Raw genomic sequence first — 24977 nt, 5'->3', positions numbered from 1 at the left:
TTGCACACAGTTTCAATATTGCACAAACAAAGAAGCACACTCACATCAATATAAACATTCATTTGAAACACAAAGCGATGTCAGCATCTAAAGTTATCTGTAATCTCTTTTCTGTCTATCTGTAATTCACATTTTGCACCTTGACCAACCACCAGAGATAACAAATAAATACAAAATATATGTACCCAGTTAGACTGTTGTGTCTTTTTGTTCCATTTTGATTAGTTACTTTTACCCTCACACATTTTATCTATTTAGATTTTTCCTATATCTATGATGTAAATATACTGATATTTTGAGACCATTTGAGACCGTCACATACATGGACAACATCTTGACAGAGATTATATTTAACATCATTTCAGTTGTCACCAACTTGCCGTGCCGATGATACTTAAGTAAGAGCTGTGGTTAAAACAATATCAAATAAAAAAATGTAATCCTTGAATATCAGAATAGATCTGAGATTTGAATGCATTTAAACTGTGCTTTAAAACATAATTTATACCGTGTTGCTTGACAAAAATGATGTATTTTCAACTGAAAAAGGTGTTGACGTATCTATCCTTTTTGTCAAGTGAGTGGAAGTATAACTTAAGCCTAAGAGTGTGATGAGGTTCATTAACCTTCATGGTGTTTCTTTGCAGAATATTAGTCAGCAAAATGTATTTTATGGGTCAGAATTTACAAATATGATGGATCTGAAAATGGGCTGATTGATAGTGAAATGCACCACATCGAAATGTTTACATGTTATACTCTCAATCTCATAATTTCAAAATTTACATACATACTTTGATACATGCATAACACTCTCAAAACCACAATTTCTAAGAGAAGAAAAACATACTGTAAGTTTGTGAGGATACGTAATGTAAAGGCATTTCTTACGACTGGATGTATGACTCAAAAATATTGATTGAACAGAGTTGAATTTTAGCAAGTCAGGGATGTTGGGGACATTCACACTGGCAAACAAGTTGTGCTTTAAATGTGAAGTTTAGAGCAAACAAACTGTGTTTCATCATAAAATGAGAATGGCAAACAAAAGCCTGATTTATTCTTAGTTCAACATTGAGGAAAGAGCAGATCTACAAGCTCACAACACGCACGTTGCATGCTGTTGTGAGCTTTTAGATAGCTATTGTCAGCACGATGCACACCAAGTATAAATTAGACATAGACAGCAGAAATGTCACCTTTGTCCAACAGAGTACCTGTAGTCCAATCCATTGATTGACTTGCACGATCTCATGACTTGGTCAAGATGAAAGGAAACAATGTTTTAAAGGGAAAAGAGTTCAATAGAACATTCAAACAATAATAAAAGCAAACCCGGAATGTTCTATAATCTATAAAATGGCAGTAAGTCTGTACATAAACACAAGACCTTGAAAGACAAACGATGAGGAGAGGTCTTGGTTTGAAGAGAAAGCCAAGAGAGGATGTCTTGGTTTTACCCCATAACATCAAAAATGCTTCAAATCAAGGCATAAGATGTTGCATTTTTGAGAAAGGTTGTACAGTTACAATGTATTGAAGTCTTGAGAGGTGAGTTGAATTGCTCAGTAGCAATTCTGAAGCAAAGTGGGCTAGTGGAGTCTATTTGCATGGCCCATTATCAAGGGTCCCCATCCCCTTACCGCCAACCCCAAATGCACACATATTGGGAAAACTGGATCCAGATTTACCTTCCTTTTATCTCTGTGTAAAAGGGAAAGGAAATATACACTTTTCTCACACACACACACACACACACACACACACACACACACACACACACACACACACACACACACACAGTAATTTATATCTGTATTTAAAATACCAGCAGTGTGCCAAAAAGCACCTCTGATTTGGCGAGTCTTCCTTCACTGAATTTTATGTGCTTTACAGCTCCACCAATCATGAAAGTATCGGTGCATGGTGTACGCAGTGAAAAACCCCAGTTTTAATTTAACTCAAGTGTACTAAATATTTTGTACACTCTTGAAGTTACACATGGATAAATTAACACTGAGGATGTTACTGTGTATTTAATTTATAATGCCAATCAACAGACAATTGAGAATATTTACATTTTAAGGGATTTGTGCGCCAAAGAATTTCACACCATTTCAATGGGAGGGGGTTAGAGAGTAGCGTTTGGGGGGCTCTTAGGCTGCTTGTTCACAGTGTGGCTACTGTAACTCTTCTGCCCACTTACAGTGTATGGTGCCACACTATTGCAGCACCTGTCCCCGTGTCTCCGGTAGTTTGAGAGCCAGGAAGCTGCCCGCTGCCAGCGCTCCTGAGGCGAAAAGGATAGGCACAGCCTTGGTGATTCCCACAAAGGATGTGAAGATGCTTATCCCCAACACAGCCGCCAATTTACACAGGGCATTTAGGAAACCAAATGCAGTGCATCTGAGGAGAGAGAGAGAGAGAGAGAGAGAGAGAGAGAGAGAGAGAGAGAGAGAGAGAGAGAGAGAGACAGAGAGAGAGACAGAGAGAGAGACAGAGACAGAGACAGAGACAGAGACAGAGACAGACAGACAGACAGACAGACAGACAGACAGACAGACAGACAGACAGACAGACAGACAGACAGACAGACAGACAGACAGACAGACAGGGAAATGCGGGTTAGTTCTACAGAGCTAAAGAATAATAATAATAATAATAATAATAAATCTTTTTGTTGTTGAATCCAGTTGCTACAGGTGTTGCTTCCCCCCTTTAGAATGCACATCAAACATTTGAAATAAAATTAAGCAATCAATCAAGGCATTTATCTTGTTCACCTTTACATAATGCACACAACAATGCAGTACCTCTATTTGTCCATTGAGTGGAGCTACATATTGAAGGATCAAATACCAACACAAACACCAGCTTCCCTAAAGATAAATGCAGAATGTGTTTGTATTTCTGGTTAAATTTTTATATAAACATTTTAGAATTATTAAAGGTGATATAGGCAAGTTTTCAGCCAAAAATCAACATATTTATCTATCTATATTTGTGGCCTTATTCCCTCTATCTTCCCCTATATTTTGATGCTGAGCTGCTGCCCTGTAGACATACACTCTCCCTTTGTCTCCCTCTATGTGTTTGTATCTGTTTATATCCACTGTTGTTTATGTCGCGGGACGGAAGCGTCGTGTTGGGAGGAGGGTCTGTGTGGGGGGTGACGCGGAGTCTTAGCCAATTGCAGCGCGAGGCTGTGACTGTGTGTCGACCCAGCAGTATTATAATGAAAACGCAATGCGATTTCATTGCAACTTGCAATGAAATCGCATTGGTGAAACTAAGATATGGGGATAATATTATACTTGCAATTTGCAAGTATAATATTATCCCCATATCTTAGTTTCACCATTGTTCATGTGAAATAGTATGTTTATGATGTAATATGTAAGCCTGTTGAAATTATGAGAATCGCTATGTATAGCGCATGGTTTGGTGGTCCGGCCGGCTTGAAGCTTGCATTCAACCCGTGCTCGCCAACGGTGACAAGCCGTCGCTGATCATCATAGCGATGAATAACCGTGGACAAAGTAGTTCACATGAACGATGCTGTAGTGGCTGGGGCATTTGAGGGGCAATATGTTTTATATGCACGATTACAAATGAAAGATAATTGAATTGAGAGCCAGTGAGTCTGCTCCACTACTTCCTACTTCCTCATTTGCGGGACTCGTCGTGTCAGTCTTGTGATATTGTGATTACGCTACAGTTACCCTTAAAAAAACATGTCAACTCAATGTCATTGTTGTAACTATGATATCGATAGAAATTCATAATTTTTTAATGTCATATTTAGCCATACGAGCGCAATATCCATAGCGTCCCTCCCAGCAGCAACAACAACCCCATAGCCTGAAGTGACCTGGCTCAGCCAATAGAATGACGGGGGGAGGGGGGTGGAGCTAGATTTTAATTTGTTTGGAAACACTCGATCAATTCTGTGTACAAACACTGAAAACTTGCCTATATCACCTTTAAGATCCATTTTCAATCAGCCCATTGAACAAAGTAGGCTACAACATCCCCTCTTATTAATGTCAACAAAGGAAATCACATAAAGCATGTCATGTTTCAGCCAGAGAGTGGCAGTAAGTCTCCATGCATCAGATTGTTAACGCCCTCGGGTGATGTCACTACCATTTGCTCTACATCTCATATCCAACCAAACATTATGGGGAAACACCACGTTGTACGTCACATGCCAATTCTACACGTTTGCATGACCAGTGCATGACAACAATTCCACTGTCCCCCTCTCCTCCGTGATGTCAGAGATTTTGATACCTACTGCAGGGATTCTCTTTAAATTTAAAGGGGCGGGAACCCCTTTTGGTGTTTCAAGCATTCTGTTATACTTTAGCTATTGGAAAAAAGCAGATCTACAAGCTCATGAACTTGTAGGTCTGCCATTTTTGAAAAATCGTAAAAATGCGGCACAAATCTTTGAATAGGTATATATTCTTTCAGAGAACGTTTTTTTTATTTCGATGTCAGGCCTAAATTTTAAAAAATAGAGTAGCCAATTATTTTTTACCCCCTTTTCCTTCCCAATTTAGTTGGTTTTGTATTCCTCCCCACAGACATTTCTGTGTGGTCACTGTTGTATCCCACTGACTCAGTAGGCTACCACTTCCCTCATGCATACCTCTTGTCAGAGGGGTAGAGCTCAACGGTCAGGACATCCAGTGCATTCCAGGAGGCGATGCTGATGCCCCCGAACAGGCAGAGCAGGGCAATCATGGCCGACTCGCTGTTGCCGAACGACAGGAAGAAGCAGCTGATGCAGGAGATCACACTAGAGCCCGCTGGACAGAAGAGGAGAGACAAGAGAGAAAGACGGTTGGACAAACGGATCCATGGGAAGAATGGAAGTAAATATTAAAATATCTGTAGTTATTTCAAGTGTAAATGTTTATCCTCGCGGCGATTGGTGAGGCAGTAGAGGGAGGAAAAAGTAAAACAACCATACAATAGATGCAGAGATAGGAGATACCTTTTACATTTAAAATTTACATTGATAGAATCACTAAACACAAGTCCAGTCTTGATGCAAATACTTTACAGGATTACACAATGATCAAAAGGTCCTATGCATTTGTTGACAATGTTGTAGCAATTGATGGACTAGTGATGACCATGACCATTTCTGATTGTTGTTAGGTTCTTTTGCACGGGCTGTGTTAGAGAAATACTCTTACTGTTATTAGGCTCTTATACTGTTGTTGTTTTGTTTTTGTTGTTTGATCCAAGTGATTGAGAAAAACTTCTGAATAAACCACACCCAGCCCTCTTATTACCCAGCATCCTCAGCCGTCCAATCTTGTCCATGAGCAGTGCTGAGACGATGTTGCCCGGCAGCACAGCCAAAGTGCCCAGGAAGCTGACGAAGTACACCATGTAGGCATTGTTGTCATCACTGACATCGGTGAGAAGGCAGCCTTCCTTGTTGTGTAAGAACGTACTGTTGATGAGTCGACTGTTAACGAGCCTGTACTTGAACAGATCTGTGGTGCGAGAGAGAGAGGGGGGAGAGAGAGAGAGAGAGAGAGAGAGAGAGAGAGAGAGAGAGAGAGAGAGATGGGAGACAGGTAGAGAGAAAGAGTTGGTGAGTGGAGGAGAGACAATGATGGGAATCTCTTGTTCCAACATTGATTTTTGTTGATTATGCTATGTTTACGAGATTGAATTGTCAAGAATTGTCTAGAAAACTCTAATGTTCCCATTGCGCTCACCGGATAATCAGAAAAGACCTCCGAACATTGCCGATCTGTTCAACACCACGGACAGCGCATTAGTTTCAGAGAAAAAAGCGTGCAAAGGCGCGGCCTCTAACAGAAGCTAACGGCTATTGAGAAACAAATGCAATCCGGGGTTCTGGCAACCGTGCATAGCAATCAGAGCGGTTCCAAAAATGAAACACAGTGAGGCAATGTTATAGCGATATCAAATGCCTTAAGATGAGCCTGCTTGTATACTTGTCATACGGATCCAACATGTTAAAAAGTGACATATCTGACCTGATGGCCGAATGGTTAGGGCACAGGCTAGAATACCTGACACAGCAAGTCCCCGAGCCAGCCTGGTTCAACTCCTGGACTGGGTGGACTATCGCTCTCTACTCTCTCAGTTTATTGTCTACAAAACAACAAAAAACATGTTTACCGTTGACCTTAGTCGCCCTGGACTCTATAATTGGTTTTCCAATATTATTCGCTCACATCGCGTTGTAGTGCTTTGTAGTGCTAGTGATTTGGTGGGCAGATCTTTGTTTTGCCCCAGAAAAAGGGATGCTAGGCATGTCTTTTTTCTTCTCAATAAAAATGTAGTGAAAAAAACTAAAACAAATCTATAATATAACAATGACTAGTATAATTTATCTATGAATACTAATTAACTATAATAACACTAATAATAAAAAGCCTAATCGTATATGGGGCAAATAATAATCTAAACTAAATGCCTGTGTTTGTTTTCTACTGTATACAGGCCAGCATTTACTGGCACTACATTTAACCTAAATTTGCCAGGCCCATGTGGTTAGTTCCCACCATCACTGTAAATAAACACCATGGCAACTATCTGGGACACCCATAGTTATGACTGGGAAGTCCAAAGAAGGATTTAGCCATAACTGTAGAATGACTCTAATTCAAATAGCAATTTAAGGATCCCCTGCCTGGCATTGAGTGTGTGTGTGTGTGTGTGTGTGTGTGTGTGTGTGTGTCTGTGTGTGTGTGTGTGTGTGTGTGTGTGTGTGTGTGTGTGTGTGTGTGTGTGTGTGTGTGTGTGTGTGTGTGTGTGTGTGTGTGCGTGTGTGCGTGCATGCGTGCGTGTGTGTGTGTGTATGTGCTCATCACAGTTGCTTTAGTTAAGTTGCTTAACTGAATTTTTACAACCATTGAACATGGATAATAGATAATTGGAACAAAAATGAACTGAAAAACAAAATCAGCCCGACATTTTCTTTTTTACAATGTGCATGAGTAACACCAATCATATGTTTTGAGGTGAATGAACACTGCAGTTTTATGGCTGCAATACTGCAGGATTAGGCTTGGGTTTCAAGGAAACATTAATTTGCAAGGCTACAAATTTTGTATAAGCTAGTGAGTAGGAGACAGAGAGTTAGTGAGCCATTTTGTTTACAATGAAACACTAATTTAATTGCACAGGATTAAATGGATACATTTAAAACAAATGCAAATCCCTTTCCTGTCCTGTGAGTCTAAAGACAGGGGATGTCATTTTGTTTTCTTTGTTAAACATGGCAATGTAAAGCCCTTTGAGACTGTAACAGTGATTAAAGGCTATACAAATAAATTAGATTTCACTTGACAGTTATTTTTCATTACAACTGGACAAAACAATGTCTACCCAACATAACAGCAAATGTATTTTTCTCTAATTGAATTTCAGTGACTTCCAACTGATAAAGCCGATAACAACTGTAGTTCATGTGATTGTGCACAGTAAAATCAATTTAAATTAACAGTGAGGAGTGTGTGTGTGTGTGTGTGTGTGTGTGTGTGTGTGTGTGTGTGTGTGTGTGTGTGTGCGTGTGTGTGTGTGTGTGTGTGTGTGTGTACACGCGTGCGTGGATGCGTGCGTGGATGCGTGTGTGTGTGTGCACAACCAACCCGTGTTGTAGAAGAGAGTAGCAATGAAGGTGCAGTTCTTGAAGAACGTGTTGCTGGATGTGATGTCCTCAAAGTAGCACTCCTCAAACAACGAGTCCTCAAACACCATGGACTTCATCTTTAGATTCATGAACCTGTGGGAGAGCACAGGACGGGTGGAGCAGGAGATAAGTAAGGATGTAGGACAGAGGAAGTGGAGAGAGGGTGAAGGACAGAGGTGGGCAAGGAGACAGAGAAAAGTGGGAACAGCTTTCCAGAGAGCAGCAGAAGCTATGAACACCCCAACAATATGTAACAGGTGAGGTAACACATTGCATTAGTTAATGCAGTTCAGTTGTAAATTACTTCTTAAATGTCTGTTAATAACTATGTCTTATACATTTTTAATATATCATGAACACGCAATGGTTTTTGAGTTTTTGAGTAATGAAAAATACATTGGTATCAGACGTCAGTTTGCACTCCAGGTACACAGTTTATCACATAATATTCACATACAAATCTGTCAGCACCACTGCCCTAAACAAGTAGCGTTGTTGATAGTAGGAATAAACTTAGAAGCACCCGGGAGGAAGTGGACTAAGAAAAGGGAGGAGCCAAACCATGTTCCTGTCTCTACACAAAAAATGGGGTGGTGCCCCGAATGACTTCTCAGATTGATCACATACAGAAGTGATGACTGTATAACACAGGCTTGTAAGGAATACAGATTCATAAAGGCTGACACACGCACGCACGAGCACACACGCGCGCACGCACATGCACACAGTCACTTACTTATCATTGAAGTATTCTCCCTGGCGATGCACCTGGTTCTCCAGTGTGAAGTTGAATGTGACATGCTCAACTTTTTCCTTCATGAAGACTTTGGTGCGACTCTGGTACTCTTCCTTCTGAAGGTACTTGATCATATCAGGGAACCACACTGTCAGGCCGTAGTAGCTAGGGGGACAGAAATGAAATGATTGATTCACACAGTAAATCTGAGTATTTGCTGGGTGCAAGTAACCAGCTACACACTGCTACAGTAACAGTATCAATACAAATAATCCCTAGTTTAAACTTTATTTAGTATAATCGTGTCGCTCGCTAAAATCTGTTACTTTCTGCAAGAGACACAATAGTGGGATGGGGTAAATTAAGCTTAAAGGTAGTGTAGACAAGTTTCCAGCCAAATTTTTAAATATATATGAATGTTTTTGTTGGCCTTTTTTCCCTCTATCTTTCCCTTTATTATGATGCTGAGGAGTTCTCCTGCAACAGCACACTCTCCCTCTGCCCCCCTGTGGCTGAATGCACTGTTTATATCTACTACAGTTTACTACTCGGGACGTCGGAGGGGATTTAAACTTTTAGCCAATTGCAGTGCGAGGCTGTGTTCAACCCAGCAGTATTATAATGAAAACGAGATGCGATCATTGCAATGTATAATATTATCCCCATATCTTAGTTTCACCATTGTTCATGTGAAATAGTATGTTTATGATTTAATATGTAAGCCTATTGAAATTATGAGAATCACTATGTATAGCGCATGGTTGGGTGGTCCGGCCGGCTTGAAGCATGCATTCAACCCGTGCTCGCCAACGGTGACAAGCCGTTGCGGATCATCATAGCGATTTTTCTTCATTGCAATGAATAACCGTGGACAAAGTAGTTCACATGAACGATGCTGTAGTGGCTGGGGCATTTGAGGGGCAATATGTTTTATATGCACGATTACAAATAAAAGATAATTGAATTGAGAGCCAGTGAGTCTCCTCCACTACTTCCTACTTCCTCATTTGCGGGACTTGTCGTGTCAGTCTTGTGATATTGGTCCAAATTCACAACGGCGCTTACGCTCATAACATTACGTGACGTGGGCGGAACGGCATTTACGTGGATTTCCCACATTAATTTGGAATTCATGGAAATGGCCGTGAACTTGACGCTCACGTAGGTTGGTCGGAAACTCCGTCAAATCCTACGGGACCTCTGTAGGTGGTGGACGAATCTACGCAAGTGTTCAGAAGGCTTTAGTCTTCATGCTGAATCAATAAATAGTTCCCAAATCGCAGATACAATATGTAGGCATGTGTCCCTAACATTGTTCAGCACATAAAAAAATGATAGCCTATATATAAAAGCAGAGTGCACTTGTATGCCTATGCATGCATTCTAGAGGCAAGTTAGCCTAGAGTCCCATGCAGAAACTGCCCCTGCAAGCCCCGACACCTTTTTATTTATTTATTAGGATATTTCTATAGCATGCGCGATTGCGCTGCTCACTTGACAGCCTTCTCTACGCTACTCGCAATGCAACGCGTTGTGAGCTTGTAGATCGTGTTAAAAAACAAACTCACAATTATAATAAGAACATAGGCCGACACTTATCTGCATTCTGCACTGTACGAATCCAACGTTGTTTAGTGTGTGTTAGTGTTGTTTAGTGAGTCAGTTCTCTGACTGTCGGTGTGTGTGTGTGTGTGTGTGTGTGTGTGTGTGTGTGCGTGCGTGTGTGTGTGGGGCGGACAGCAGCATGCTGCCGCTGAACAGAGTCCAATCTGGGTGAAATTTACATTGGAAAATTAATATAACGGCGCGGTGAGCCCGGCCAGGACAGAACACGGTCCGGCCCGACTGGCATTCTATGGTCTATGGCATTCTATGGTTCACAGACATGCCGGTCTGACAGACAGACAGCAGTCACGAGGGCTAATTAGCCCTATAAATCCACATTATGGCATCAGCGCGTGCAATTTGGTTTAGGTCAGTTTTAAGCCAGCTCACCTTAATTAATTATAATATGGGCAACGTTGTAGCTGTGTAGGCTGTAGGCTACTACATTGATCTCATCATGAGATCAATCAAGTTTGCCGTGTCCCGCGAATCATTTTAATATGACGACATCATGAAATGAATTTACATCTGACAAAGAGGATATAGGCTACCCGCTGTATATGGTTGAAATTTTTATAGCTATGCCTACGTGTACGTGTCCATGATCAGAACAAATCCATTCTCCACATGGCATTCAGACAGATGACAGTGAGATGATATTAATCTATTCCCTGCATTAATCAATGCAGCTCTGATTAAAAAAATCGGATATCTATTTTACTTCTGCAGGCGAGTGTTCTTTCTTTTTTTTATAACCCTGCAGTGCATTCATCAGTAAGGGCTTATCATTGCCGAGTTGTAATATAGCATTTGGTCGTGTGGTGACCAGTAGCCTACAAATTAACTTCTTTCTCATTATGTGAAAGTAACTGTAACATCAGTTAACTTATTAGCGTTCTGACATTTAACAAGGAGTGAAGCAATGCGTGCCAAGTTGGCAAGTTTCGTTTATAATTATAACTCGCGCTGTTTGCTTGAATATCTGTCCGTGCAGAGAACCTCCTGTCAAAATTAACTACTCTACAAGCTCATCGCGCTGTTGTATAGAATTTAAATCCTCTGCGCGTGTGTATGATGACGTATTTCGAGATTTCCTGTTGCCTTATATGGTGTAGAATGGGCGTGGATGTTCCAACTAACCAGGCGACACCAGGCGAATCGCTTGGGAAAAATGCGGAAAGGATACACAAGTGATTACACCAGCTTCTCTGAATAACACGTCATCTCAACGTAGCTTGATCGGACGGATAAATACGATATCTGTTTATCATTTTTTAATGTCATATTTAGCCATACGAGCGCAATATCCATAGCGTCCCTCCCAGCAACAACAACAACCCCATAGCCTGAAGTGACCTGGCTCAGCCAATAGAATGACGGGGGTAGGTGGGTGGAGCTAGTTTTGAATTTGTTTGGAAACACTCAATCACTTCTGTGTACAAACACTGGAAACTTGTCTACACTACCTTTAAGCTTAATTTAGATTAAATTAAATTAAGATTAAATTTAATTTAGTTCTCATCTGCAAATTTCATTCACAATGAAAAATCTTAAATAAATGTCAACATAACTGAGGTGAGCCTCTGTTAATGACAATACTTATCCATGCCATGTGGTTCTCAAACTTTTTCATTTCAAATGATTCTGGATTTGGCCACAGGCCCCATCTGAAAGTATTTTGTGCCAGGGACCTTCATACAAGATTTGTGGTGTTAAAAGGTTTAAATAGATTCCAAACTCACATTTTTTTACTTTATTTGTTTGAAAATAGCGGATCTACAAGCTCACAAAGCATCGCAATGTGACACGTTGTGAACTTTTTTTCAGAGATTGTACTATCATATTTATTTTTCCGTGGATTCCTTGGATCATGATGCAACTCCCCATATATTCCACCTAACTAGATTTTCCTCTATTTTGCATTTTGTTCTAGAGACATGTGATATGAAGTATAGTACTTTTTTTCCTTCACTAAGACCATTATGCCACAAATGCTACAAATGACACTGTTTAAACATGATTTATTTTACCCCCGGCACCATGTTAGGCACATGTGATCTTTGAATATCAAACACAACATTTGTGCTTGATTATTGTTTGCCTGAATTTGGCTTTCAAATGGACCCTATTTCTTGCTAAAAACACTGGATATCATGAATTTACAGTAACATTCAATCAACCCCAAATTGGAATCGCATGTTAATCGCACCCCATTCTAGTTATAATATTCCTTTTCTTTAGCAAGATTCATTGTAAAACACTATATTTTCTAATGGTCTTTAAGTGTATCGAATTAAGGCTTCTTTCTGTCTTACCTGAAAGACATGGAGAACCAGACAGCCATCAACATATAGGTGGTACGACGATACTCAGGAGAAAACACAGTCAGGAAGTTACTCCATACCTGGAACACACACACACGCACGCACACGCACATGCACACGCACACGCACACACGCACACACACACACACACACACACACACACACACACACACACACACACACACACACACACACACACAAAGAGTTTGTCAGAACATCCGTAAACCACAACAAGAAATAAACTAAAAGTCCTCAACAGCCCACCACACTATCATGATAAACACGGAGCAGCTAGGAGCTGAGACATAAATCACACAGTCTCTGTGTAGACAAACTGATGCCACACTGAAGAATAATCTACCCAGGGCATGGGCAGACAAATTAAAACACTCCAGAGTGCATTGTTCCTTCAGTTCAATTAACTCATCATTCATGGAATGGTGTCATAGTATCCTCCCATTTCTGCCTGCTGTAAAACCAAGGATCATACCAGTGGTTGAGCCCATTGTATATGACTTATTGGATTATGTACATTTCAGTATGTTGTGAAAATCAACAGGTAATCCAATACATTAAATATCAATGTGTGTAGTTCATTTGCCAAACCTTTTGTGGGCTTTGGAGTTAATGCATTTTTAATGTGAATTGATTTGAAAGGTCTATAGCCTGTTTATGTACAGCATTTGGCTCAAACTGTAAGAAAACAATTGCATCTGGTATAAGTAAGCCTTGCCGAGCCCTGAGACACATAGAGTCGCTAGTATGTCGCAGGATTTACCTCAATCCAACCCTTGATGCTGAGTGCCAAGCGGGGAGGCACTGGGTCCCATTTAAAAAAATCATTGAAGCTGGTATCAGACTTTAATTCTCACAAAGGTATTTGGCTAATGCTTTAATTTTTTTTACAAAAACTTGGGCATCATCAGAAAACAGATCTGCTTATGCTTGTGGCAACAATTACACATCATTTAATTATATATTATTTAATCTATAAATTCCCCACATAACAGTGTCACACAACAACGTAACTAAATCAGGCTTTACACTCTCCAATGTAAATAAAGCAACAACAATAACAATGCAGAGAACACAACGAACCAAGATACACTATACCTGATGGAAAAGAGCATTGAGTTTCATCCTCCACTTGTGGTGCCAGCTGGTACCTTCTCCCATGTCCACCAGCTCATCCATGGGCTTCACTGTCTTGATGGTGGTCACCTGGAGATAACAGCACACATCACTGGTTCACAATCTTTTTCATGTCAAGGACCCCCAAATTGACACTTATCAGCCCGCGGACGCCCATTTGAAAAGATATCTGTATCTTTGTCCAGATGGACTGAGGTATAAAGTTAGATAATAATTGAGTGCATATAGTGCATATAGTAATAATAATAATAATAATAATAATAATAATAATAAAAAACAAGTTTACAAAGTGCTTCACAACACAAACCACAACAGAACACAGTGTGGGAAAACAAAAGCAAAAACACATACCGGTAGTAGTGTTCTATTCCATGTTAAAACAGCTTCAAGCTGGATAGTGGCACTAAAACATCTTTTCCTTCAGATTTCTTTGACAGCTGAGCTAAATGGTGTTCACTTATGAAGGAGCGATGCTCAGCATAAAAGACTGCACAACATGGGCAATCCATAGTCCCACGATAACACACAAATTCCCTTTTGATGACATACAAACGTACAGTTGCATAAAAGTTGATGATGTGTGACGGAAAGTCATAGTTCAGCGTGACTATACTTACAGAGAACACCCTCTCGGGGTAGCCTTTGGCCCTCATGTTGGTGTCATGCACCTGCTTCAGAATCATCCATGCCTCGTCGTGCTTCCCGTTCTACAAAATACAGGCATTGCTATTAGCTCCACCATGAATATATTAGTCAGACTCATTAAGTTGCAGACATAAGCCTCTCAGCAGGGAGAGTGAAGGATACACAGTAGGGGGTGATGCAGACACACAACAGCAACTCTGAAAGTCATGTACAATTTCAGCACCTCTCTACTTAAACTTTACACTTTGCTGAATTTACCAGTAGCCTATGTTCCTGGGCCTGTGTATTTTTCGGCCATTTGAATTAGAATTTTATATTTGATAAATTAAATTCGGAAAACAGTCCATTTTCTAAATACTAGTTAGAAATGGTTAAATAGCTAGAAAATGCATTTTGTTTAATTGGATTCACGAAAAACCTCCATCATTGACTCAGTGGTATAGAGAAATCTACAGAGTACTTCCAATGGAAAGGCTCAGTGCCAAATTAAAAGAGAGAGAAAATAACTTTATAAATATATGGCAGCCGCAAAATGTTAATGCTTGAATAAAATGGATGCTGCTGTGCAAGAGCAGTGTGCAGGATTTTTCTTTGTGAATATTTCTTTATGAATGGTCATCAGTTAACTATAATAACCTTGATCCTGTGTACTGGTAAATGCCTTTTCAACAATCAGGGCAGTTAACATGCTGACCTCCAGGTAGAAGCGAGGACTCTCAGGCATGGTGGTGAGAGCACAGATGGCTGCCACAGAAGGGAAGGCACACACCAACACAAAGACACGCCAGCTGTGAAACTGGTAGGCTGAGCCCATCTGGAAACTCCACCCTGCGCAGTGGGAGAGAGGGACAATTTTCGGAAACACTTGCATTTTAATTTTAGGCATTTGGACAAGTGGTCTGTTTTGCCTGCCGACCAACAATTTTTAAACGTATTCGACGGAATAATGAAGGAAGGTTGGGTAATTTTGGAATGCAAAGGCAGCCTTTTTAACTGGTGGACAAAAACTTGAGTTGCTGGCCAATTGATCATATTACCAAAGGCAGACATTTTGCTTTTACTTCATAATCTTGTATGAAGTAAGAATATGAACGAAAAACAAAATGGCCAAATTGTGAATATGGTCAATGGTGTAACATTTCTCACCGTAGTGTGGGATAATAGCCCATGCCATGGCTGAGGCGTAGATGCCACCGATCATCCAGAACATGCAGAGCCAACTCAGGTGCTCTCCTCGTTTTTCCTGGGCCAGGAACTCGGAGTAGTAGGAGAAAACGATGGGGATGGAGCCACCGATGCTGAAGAGAAGGAGCAGGGAGTGGACAAACAAATAAGAGAGGGAGGGAGGATGTGGTAAATGGTATACTAAACAGTCCAAGCAGAATTAAGGGGGAAAGACAGCATCACAATTTGCACTTTCTATATACAGTAAAAACATCAGAACTATGAACATACACAGGTCAGTACACAGAGATCTGGAGCCTGTTTAATTTCTATCCAAAGGCCATTGAATGATGGAATATGATTAAGGATTACTGTGATTATGGTAAGATCACATATCACACATACCATAATTCACTGGTAAAAAACCCCCAAAAAAAACATTTTGAAAAAAACAAAAAAACTGAATTATTTCGTGGACCCTCTGGCTATGAGTTGCGGAACACACTTTGGGAACTACTGGGGTACACGGGGAGAACATGCAAACTCCACACAGAACTACTGGGGGACACGGGGAGAACATGCAAACTCCACACAGAACTACTGGGGGACACGGGGAGAACATGCAAACTCCACACAGAACTACTGGGGGACACGGGGAGAACATGCAAACTCCACACAGAACTACTGGGGGACACGGGGAGAACATGCAAACTCCACACAGAACTACTGGGGGACACGGGGAGAACATGCAAACTCCACACAGAACTACTGGGGGACACGGGGAGAACATGCAAACTCCACACAGAAAGGCCCTTTTGCCAACCCTGCCTCGGGTATGGGCACTGATGACGCAGAGGAGAGAACACGCCCCCAGCGCCTACAGCAGGAATCAAACCCAGGATCTTCTAGCTGTGAGGCGACTGTGCCACCGTGCCCCTCAATCAAGTCAAACTCCAATGTACCAATGTGTGTGGTTTCCCTTACCCGACACCGGAGAGCAGACGACAGAACAGGAAGGAACTGTAGCCCTGGACAAAGGAGGAGAAAAAGGCAGCGACAGCGTTGATGGAGAGCGAGATGAGGAGAGTCTGGCGCCGGCCAATTCGGTCAGCCAGGCCGCCCCACACGAAGGCTCCGACCATCATTCCAAGGTAGACAATCAGCCCTGGGGGAAGCAGAAATGAATATAAGGATGTAACTCTTGCATGGAAATATAGTAGGAAATTGTGAGGAAGAACCAAACAATAACAATGATGGGTTATTATGCAGCATCAGTAAATTCATTGATAGGTATTTCACCTTGGACCTGGAGAGAGGGAGGAAGGCATTGAGAGCGAGTGAGAAATCAAGTTTCTCATAATTTCAACAATGGGGTGGTGTGATCAAACCATAGACTGTAAAAAATATGGACAAAGCGCTCCCCGGGTCTAACATGAACGTAAAATGAAGCCTGTCAGTCCTTGAATTGTAAATCGCCATCTTTCTAGATCCGTTTGGGCCCAGCTGGCCCATTGGCTGGCCCAGACAACGAGGCGGGACTTCCCCCCTTCTTCTTAGTTGGTTTTTATTTTGACTCGAGTGGGTGGGGAATCCCGATCATAGACTGTAACGGTAGCCACGCCCCTCAGAACATACGCAACTTTATGGTCATTTTTTAAATAAATGGGACCATAATTTTCCAAAAAGAATATTATTAGAAATTAGATTTTAAACTAGTGACTGGAAGCAGAAAGTATTCAAGACCATGTTTATTAAGGTAATACAGTCTAGGTGAAGTTGGGCCCAAATACATGGACCTCTATGGGGATATGTGATTTTTTGGGCCCAATGACAGCGCCACAACAGCCCATTATATGAACTTTCAGGAAATCCCGATTTCCTTAGTGGCTTCACAAAATATCTGTCTGACTGCCCCCCTGGATCAAACCTTATATAATGACTTGATTATTTTCATCCATCACAGAGACATCATCATTTTATGTCCTTGTAACCATAGAGTTATAATATATCTAGAGGGCGGATGGATGAAAGTAGCTCACCAGCACATGAAACACCCGGAAGTACCTCTACTTTCTGGATTTAGAGCAGGCGATAGAAGCATGCACAGTAGGGTTTCAAACCGTAGACACACGTGCAGTAGCATTTTAAATGACTTGCAATCCCAGATTTGACCACCAGGCGACGGAAACTTCACTGCTATGTGTTGTTAGCATCTGAAATCACACTAGACAGGATGTCATGGCCAGACGATGTCTTCTCCTATCGATAAATCATTGCCACTAAAGACAGATTGTCAGAGAACCGACACAAACAGCACCTCTGTCAACCCTGGCTCATGATGTGAGGCGCCAATATGACTCACTCACAACAACACACTGAACCTCGCCAACCTCTATTTCTGCCTCTCTCTCTATTTTTTCCTCTCTCTATCTCTCTCTCTCTCAACACGGATGTCCCCCAGCAGGTTGCTCTCTTCCAATCAGCATCCCACAGACTTTCTGTCAGCAGCATTCACTCTCACTGAGCCTCCTGTAATGACACAGCTTATGGGTGCAAGATCACTGTGAATAATAAATATAGAGGGGAAAGGGCGAGCGCTCACTGCTTGATCATGACATCTGTTTGAACACCATTGCACCCTTTTGGGAAAGATTGAATATGGACTTGTTATAGATACATAGGGCTGTATTTTGCGTGTCTTAAGTACCAGGTCTTATCCCCTAACTTGAGTAAAGTAAAGACCTGGAGGTGTGATCAATGCTCTTTGGCCACTCAGAATAGCCAAATGGCATTGATCACGCCTCCAGGTCTTTAGTTTACTCAAGTTAGGGAATAAGACCTGGTACTTAAGACACGCAAAATACAGCCCATAGTGTGATAGTTTGCACAGAATGTTACATGTTAAGATATACAAGTATACTATTATTATACAGTATTCAGTATTTATTTTCACTGCAGTGTGGGGACATCTTTCTCCAAACTGAACGTCAAGGAGCTGAAGAGCAGCCATTTTGTGCCACAACACTCACCAGTAGTGTTAAAACAACAACAGCAGAACAGCTGAGCTGTGAATACAGAAGATGACAAAACATAATCCTTGACTATAACTAAATATTGTGAAATGGTGCAATATTGGTCTAGCCAGAAAAGGCCATGGGGACTCAGTCACAGCGTAAAATGAACAGCAAGGCTTAGTTCCCACAATGGCTTTAAAGAGATCTGTTGGATCAACAAAGCCAATCTATCATGCACTCTAACAAGCTCACTGGCTGGATGACTGAATTGGATCGAGCGTTAGTGTGATTTAAAACACAGCTGGGAGTAGCCTATACAGCCTATAAAGTCACAAAATCTCTGTTGTCTGTCTGTCTGTCTGTCTGTCTGTCTATCTGGTAACCCCAGGCCCGCACTGATTCACCTCAAATATGGCGTGCGTCCCATTAAATGAACCAGGGGCGTACTGTACAGTGCCGAGTGGGTCAGACCAAGGGTTTCCGAGAACCGAAAAATCTGAATATCTGTCTGTCCTGGGGTCTGTGGAGGACACACTGAATCTCCGGGTCTGTTGTGGGGTGTACCCCTTATTGGGTCAATCCAACCCAGCGCCTTCACAGATTGGTCGAGCTTTGGGTCACGTTTGTGCCATTGAAAGAATAGAAGTGGTGGTACACTGTGCACAATAGAACTCTGTGTGGGTGTGTGGGACTGGGTGTGCATGTGTACATGTGTATGTGTTTACTGATTATTCCCTGTGTAACTCTAAAGCCTAATTAATACTTCATTGTCTAACTGTGTGTGCTCATTGGAAACATATTTGTAAGTGAAGACAAACTTCTCAGTGCGACACTATTGTATGCTGAAATATAAATTAGGCTCTTAACACACTGCGGCTTTGTGTTTAGACATGAAGGTGACTTTGTACCCCTTGCTGAGTCCAGGAGATTTTTTCGCTCTCTATCTCTCTCCCAATCCCACTCTCTCTGTGTGTATGCCCATAAGCCATAACAGTAACAGTGCGTGCGTGCCTACAGTATCCATGTGTATCTCCACCATGGCAGAAAGGACAGACAGCTGTCAGCTCGTGCTACTAGACATGAAGTCGTGAGGAGCAGCATGGACCTTGTAATAATAATGACAGAGCTCAGCAGCCATCGCCGCAATGCAGCAGTAGCAGAATATAGCCACAGTAGCCATGCCTGTCTCTTTCTGAGTAGTCTCGCAAGCCAGACTGTTGCTTCCGTTCATACAGTTTGGAGCACGGACGTGATGAAAATGATCCTTGGATGAAGCGGATGTGACGCCTACTCCTTGCTTCCGTTTCGTCTTTACAGTCGTGCAAATCGGTCCGGATATAAATGATATGTAGCTTGCGCAGTTAGTTCAGTCAGATACTCCAGCGCTTCATGCTATGCTCAAGGGACATTGATGTACTCAAGGGTTTAATATGCTGCATTACTATGTGGGTGTATACAGTGTTTGCAAGACCCACACGTCATACGCTGATGTGGCAGATAGCTGACCAATTGGGCGAGGTATTTAAGCTCACTTAGACTGCATGCATTCTTTCTGCCTTCCTCCTGTATATGGTCCCTGGCTGTTATGCACTGTTTGCTCCCACTGCCATCCCAGCACCACCGGTGGGCTCTGTTATTTCTGTTCCCCATGGGGGGTTGTTATTGTTATCTATCTCCATGCTCTTAATGTTTAATGATGGTGTTTAATTGTGCCGAGCAGGGAGAAAATTGCAGCAGAGCCGAACACCAAGATAATATATTATATGCACACTTCTGATTCTATAATAAATATTGGTTGAATCTATTCGTGAGTTATCTGACTGAAATCAAAATAATTAAAACCTATACCTTGCTGCTTAAGATATTTTAACTGACAGCTTCCTTTCTTGGCTTTCGGGAGGTGTAGGTCCAGACTTTGGGCCCTATTTTGAGTGTCTTAAGTACCAGGTCTTATGACTTAACTTAAGACCGGGAGGCGTGGCCAATGCTGTTTGGCTATTTTGAGTGGCCAAATCGCATCAGTCACGCCTACATGTCTTAATTTAAGTCATAACACCTGGTTCTTAAGATGTGGAAAATATGCCCCATTATGTCTATACAGCATTCATAATTACAGCATTCATTTGGAGTTTGTGGAATAGTCTGGCTACTAGCTAGTTACCTTTTCCTCCTGCCTACAAGCTGAGGGAACTGTCCATGGTGCTGACTATTGATTTCCCATTCCGCACTAATTCTTGCTGGCTGGTAAAGTTGCCTATAGCAAATGGTCTGTGCATAGTGATTGCCTAAGATATAAGATTTAAGAGGATATAACTCAATCATTTGGAGAAGGATTTCATTCTAATGTGTGGCATCAGTAGGGATCTACACACTGTGCCCCTCTTAACACAGCACATGCTTTTTTCCAGCTACACCAAATCTCTTCGTCAAAAATAGCGAATATACAAGCTCACAATGCATCACAACTCCCCAGAATATTGATGCTGGAACTTATCAGGAATGGTTTCCAAAGCAGTAGGCAAAGGTTTGTTGTTAGCGCTGACTTTCTCCGCTGTTCTAGCCCATACACGGAATTTCGATTTCCACCTATTGTATCAATAGGTGGAGATCTATGACCATTTAGAAGGTGGATAATTACTGAACCCACAAGGCATAAGGGAGCCACAATATCACACGAATACTGGTGCCGTTTTGTTTTCAATTGATGGTGGTATTATGTCACAAATTGCATGCTTAGAAGGTGTCTGTGTGCTGAACCTTGCATGTCTGCTATTTGTGCAGTCAAACAGTGCCTTCTGTTGTTAGCTGCAGTTGGACTCTATACAAACCCTGTGCCATATCCAAGACGCCCAGGGCAAAGGGTTGGATGTCTACGAAGGGGCTAGAGAGGTAGGGAGAGGACAGACTATAGGAGAGTGAGAGTAAGAGAGAGAGAGAGAGAGAGAGAGAGAGAGAGAGAGACAGACAGAGAGAGACAGACACACAGAGAGAGAGAGACAGACAGACAGAGAGAGACAGACACACAGAGAGAGAGAGACACAGAGAGAGACACACACACACACACAGAGAGACAGAGATGGAGAACGTAGCAGACATTTAGACATGTACTGTAGGAAATTAGGAATGAAAGGGTGCGAGGGAGAGAATCAGAAAGAGGTTGGTAAAGATACGAAGGAGGAGCCTTCAGACAACACAGAGCTGCACAGTACTCTGGAGAGGAAATGGGGGAGGGGAGGAAGCGTGAAGAGAGAGAGGCAGAGAGAGGTGGAGGGAGGAGTGGGTGGCCACTGTAGTCTAGAGAGAGGCAGTGCTGTGACAGCTCTACGGCTTCAGGCTCTAGAGAAGGACTATGAGTGTGTGTGTGTCTATGTGAATTTGTCTGCATATATGCATGTATATTTGTGTGTGTGTGTGTGTGTGTGTGTGTGTGTGTGTGTGTGTGTGTGTGTGTGTGTGTGTGAGAGAGAGAGATAGACAGAACGTGCATTGGGGTTTTGCATATCTGTACATACTGTATATGTGTGTGCGTGCGCGCATGTGTGTGTGTGAGAGAGAGAGATAAGAGACAGAACGGGTTTTGCATGTAATGCTGTATGCATGCATGCATGCATTTCTGTGTGTGTGTGTGTGTGTGTGTGTGTGTGTGTGTGTGTGTGTGTGTGTGTGTGTGTGTGTGTGTGTGTGTGTGTGTGTGTGTGTGTGCGTGCGTGCGTGCGTGCGTGTGTGTGCGTGCGTAGTCGTCTATTCGCATGTGGGAGGGGAGAACTACGGGGCCGCTATAAATAGCCGGTTCTCCACTTTCTGTGAGAGTGTGCAAGGCTTTTTGAAAGAGCCAACGGCAGATGCACATTCAATGGAACTGATTTAGCTGGTCAGCCATCAAGAGTCCCAACCACCTTCCACCAAAAGGTGCAATGACAAATTATGTAAATGCTACTGTGTACGATTCTTTTTTTTGTCTTTTATCCCACGATTTTGCAACCCATTTTTTCACCCAGTGTCAATTATCTAATGTAATCATGGGCGCTACACTTCCTCTGCCAACCTGTGGGGGCAGAGGACTGGCCTCATGTCCCCTTCTGTGCATGAGGCGTCCAAGCTGCTTCTTTTCACCTGACAGGGGAGAGTTTCCTTGGCCGGACGTAGCTTGTGGAAGGAACACGTTATTCCAACCAGTTCCTTTCCCCTTCATCAGGCACCCGGTTGGCCAGGTGGAGGTAGTTTAGAGATCAGGATAGTGCAATGCAATCTTAACAGTATCGTCTTTAAATAAGGTATGCTCTATGGAGAATGTTAGGTTCAATATGTTTATATTTATTTTTTGTAAGAAATAGGCACCCTCCACAAATGTGTGAAGTAAATTACAGGAAAACAGTAGGGAGTATCAATATTCTGTTTGATGGTCATTATCACATCCACAGACCATTTGTGCCTAATTTGGTGGAAGAACGTTTAGGCAAGTTACATTCTTTGTTTGCACCCCCTACAGCTATGGGTGTAAGTGAAATAGATTTTTTCTCTACACTGTTTAGAGGTCCCTCGATGTTTAATTCAAATTTGGAGTAGGCCAACATTGGACTTGTATCATGTTTTGCTAAATGGGCCCTTCACACATTTTGAAATGAAATTTGAAACATCTAATTGACATTGTGTGCTGATTTGAGGGAATTTTTGACAAATTCTGGAGTACTAGCAAAACGTTGTTTTGAAGAAAATGCTAAATTGGAGAACATTTTGTTAGGCGGAAATAATGGATTGCATTTTAAATGGCTATATGCAGTGACTGTGGCCTACTGTATATGGGGTATTTAAGCTAAACAAACTTACGCTAACAAAAAAGGCAAATATCTTATCAACTTGAACACTCACCGACACCAACGCTAAGTTAACTGTGTTAACAATTGAAAAATAAAAGATTGTGCAAACCTATCTTCAAAGATTTAAAACAGAGTAGCAAATGGTATGACTATAGATAAAAGCCCTCAGGCTCTTCCTGTCTTTTCCTAAATCTCTAGAGTAGTGTAGCGTGGAGATGTCATGTGAGGTGACTATAAATGAAGCCTTTTATTCAATAACTATTGTATCCACTCCACCCACCCACCCACCCACCCCCCCCCCCCCCCTCCCCAAATTGCGGTGGTCTCATTTTGACAACAAAATCCTCCACTTATTATTCCTCATCCACAATGGATGAAGCTGTCCTGCATGTAAACGTGCAGAGTGGTGCATATTGAAGGCTACCATCTTGACAATGTGAAATCTATTTGACAGTTAGAAAAACGTACTTGTGCTCATCTAGCACTTTTCCTGACATCTCATTCCAGAGTGGCAGTTAATGCAACCACCGTCCCTCCAAAAAACCAACCACACTGCAGCCGTTACCTCCGGAGGGCAAATCAATGACACAGTGCTGCTGTATTGCTTGCACATGTCTTGTCTTAGCAATTCTCCTATACGAAAGGACTGCACCATGCACAATGTTGCTTTATCTCTGTTATGTGTGAGTGTACGCTATACGATTCATTACAGAATCTTAACCACACGAGTGCTGACCTTTTCGATTGTACACATTTTCATCACTGACACGTTTCTCTTTCTGATTCAATTTAGATGCTTGCAGATGCCTGTCTCCAGTAATCTTAGCTGCCTATACACATATGCACTCACATACAAACAGATTACTTAATACACTATCAAATACACACTTGCTGGTTCCATGGAGCCAATATAAAGAGATGCTCTGACAATGTGACAGCAGAGGGTGTTCAGTATTTGGACTGCTGTTCCAATATCAGGAGGAGGTGGAGGAAGAGGAGAGAGAGAATGTGTACACTATAGGACCCATGGGTGATGGAGCAGGATGAGTGCGAGACGCACTCCAGCATGAGTCAGGCATGTTGTGTAACAGGAGAGAGCTAAGACTGGGGCGCATGTCTCCCCACTGGCTTCCTACAACATGGCATAGACCCAGTGAGCGCAGAGGGATACATACAAAAAAAAACTGTGTATGAATGTCAGTGTGTAACCTATGAACATTGAGCCAGGCACTAGCATACGCAAGCAGATGTACACACAAATCCCATGTGGATGCATAGATGTGGATAAACGGAACACACTGAGGTAGACATTGATATAACATAGATTAGATATAACAATAATATAATGGTGTCACATAAAGACACCATGTTTACCATAGCAAAATGGTAGACAATACTGATTTCTATTCAATGCCATGGATGTCTGACATGAATACATTGTTGTTAGTGGGAATGAAAGCACAGACGCCACACTGGAATAGGGCTGAACTAATTTTTGTCACATTCCTCTCAGAAAACAGGATTTTTGAAATAGATGTAATTGTTTTCATAACATTGGCGTTGCTAAGTTTAAGGTATACTGCATAGTTAACAGACTACGGGTGAAACCCTGCCTTGCTAAGTGGTTATCTTCTGCTCCGACTCCGAGCAGCAGCTCTCTGTGGCACACAGATTGTGGATCCAGTGGAGTTGTCTTTTTTTTAAAGAAGCGCTGTCATTGTAGATGGAAAAAGACTTAGGTTACCTAGAGGATAAAATTATGTCTCTATTGTTATTTCTTATTTTGGGTGGTGGGGCCCGTTTGTTTACATTTACGTCACAGATTGGGCCTTT

General features: G+C 41.9%; 1 protein-coding gene across 1 annotated transcript in view; it reads right to left on the bottom strand.

Moving 5' to 3' along the window:
- Positions 1 to 2222: 2222 nt before the first annotated feature.
- The window catches only part of sv2a (synaptic vesicle glycoprotein 2A), a gene marked incomplete at its 3' end in the record, with an annotated part of 38421 nt that continues 15666 nt past the window's right edge, over positions 2223 to 24977 (bottom strand). Inside the window, exons 4-14 of the mRNA XM_080769079.1 lie at positions 16298 to 16478; positions 15296 to 15447; positions 14844 to 14977; positions 14122 to 14211; positions 13466 to 13573; positions 12344 to 12432; positions 8424 to 8588; positions 7647 to 7780; positions 5307 to 5513; positions 4655 to 4814; positions 2223 to 2406 (exon numbers count right to left, since the gene is read on the bottom strand). Coding sequence (XP_080625205.1) covers positions 2223 to 2406; positions 4655 to 4814; positions 5307 to 5513; positions 7647 to 7780; positions 8424 to 8588; positions 12344 to 12432; positions 13466 to 13573; positions 14122 to 14211; positions 14844 to 14977; positions 15296 to 15447; positions 16298 to 16478 — 1604 coding nt within the window. The remainder of the gene's footprint in view (positions 2407 to 4654; positions 4815 to 5306; positions 5514 to 7646; positions 7781 to 8423; positions 8589 to 12343; positions 12433 to 13465; positions 13574 to 14121; positions 14212 to 14843; positions 14978 to 15295; positions 15448 to 16297; positions 16479 to 24977) is intronic.

This window comes from Protomyctophum bolini (genome assembly GCF_963924005.1).
Source record: "Protomyctophum bolini genome assembly, chromosome: 7".
NCBI lineage: Eukaryota > Metazoa > Chordata > Actinopteri > Myctophiformes > Myctophidae > Protomyctophum > Protomyctophum bolini.
This window is presented reverse-complemented; position numbering and strand designations above follow the sequence as displayed.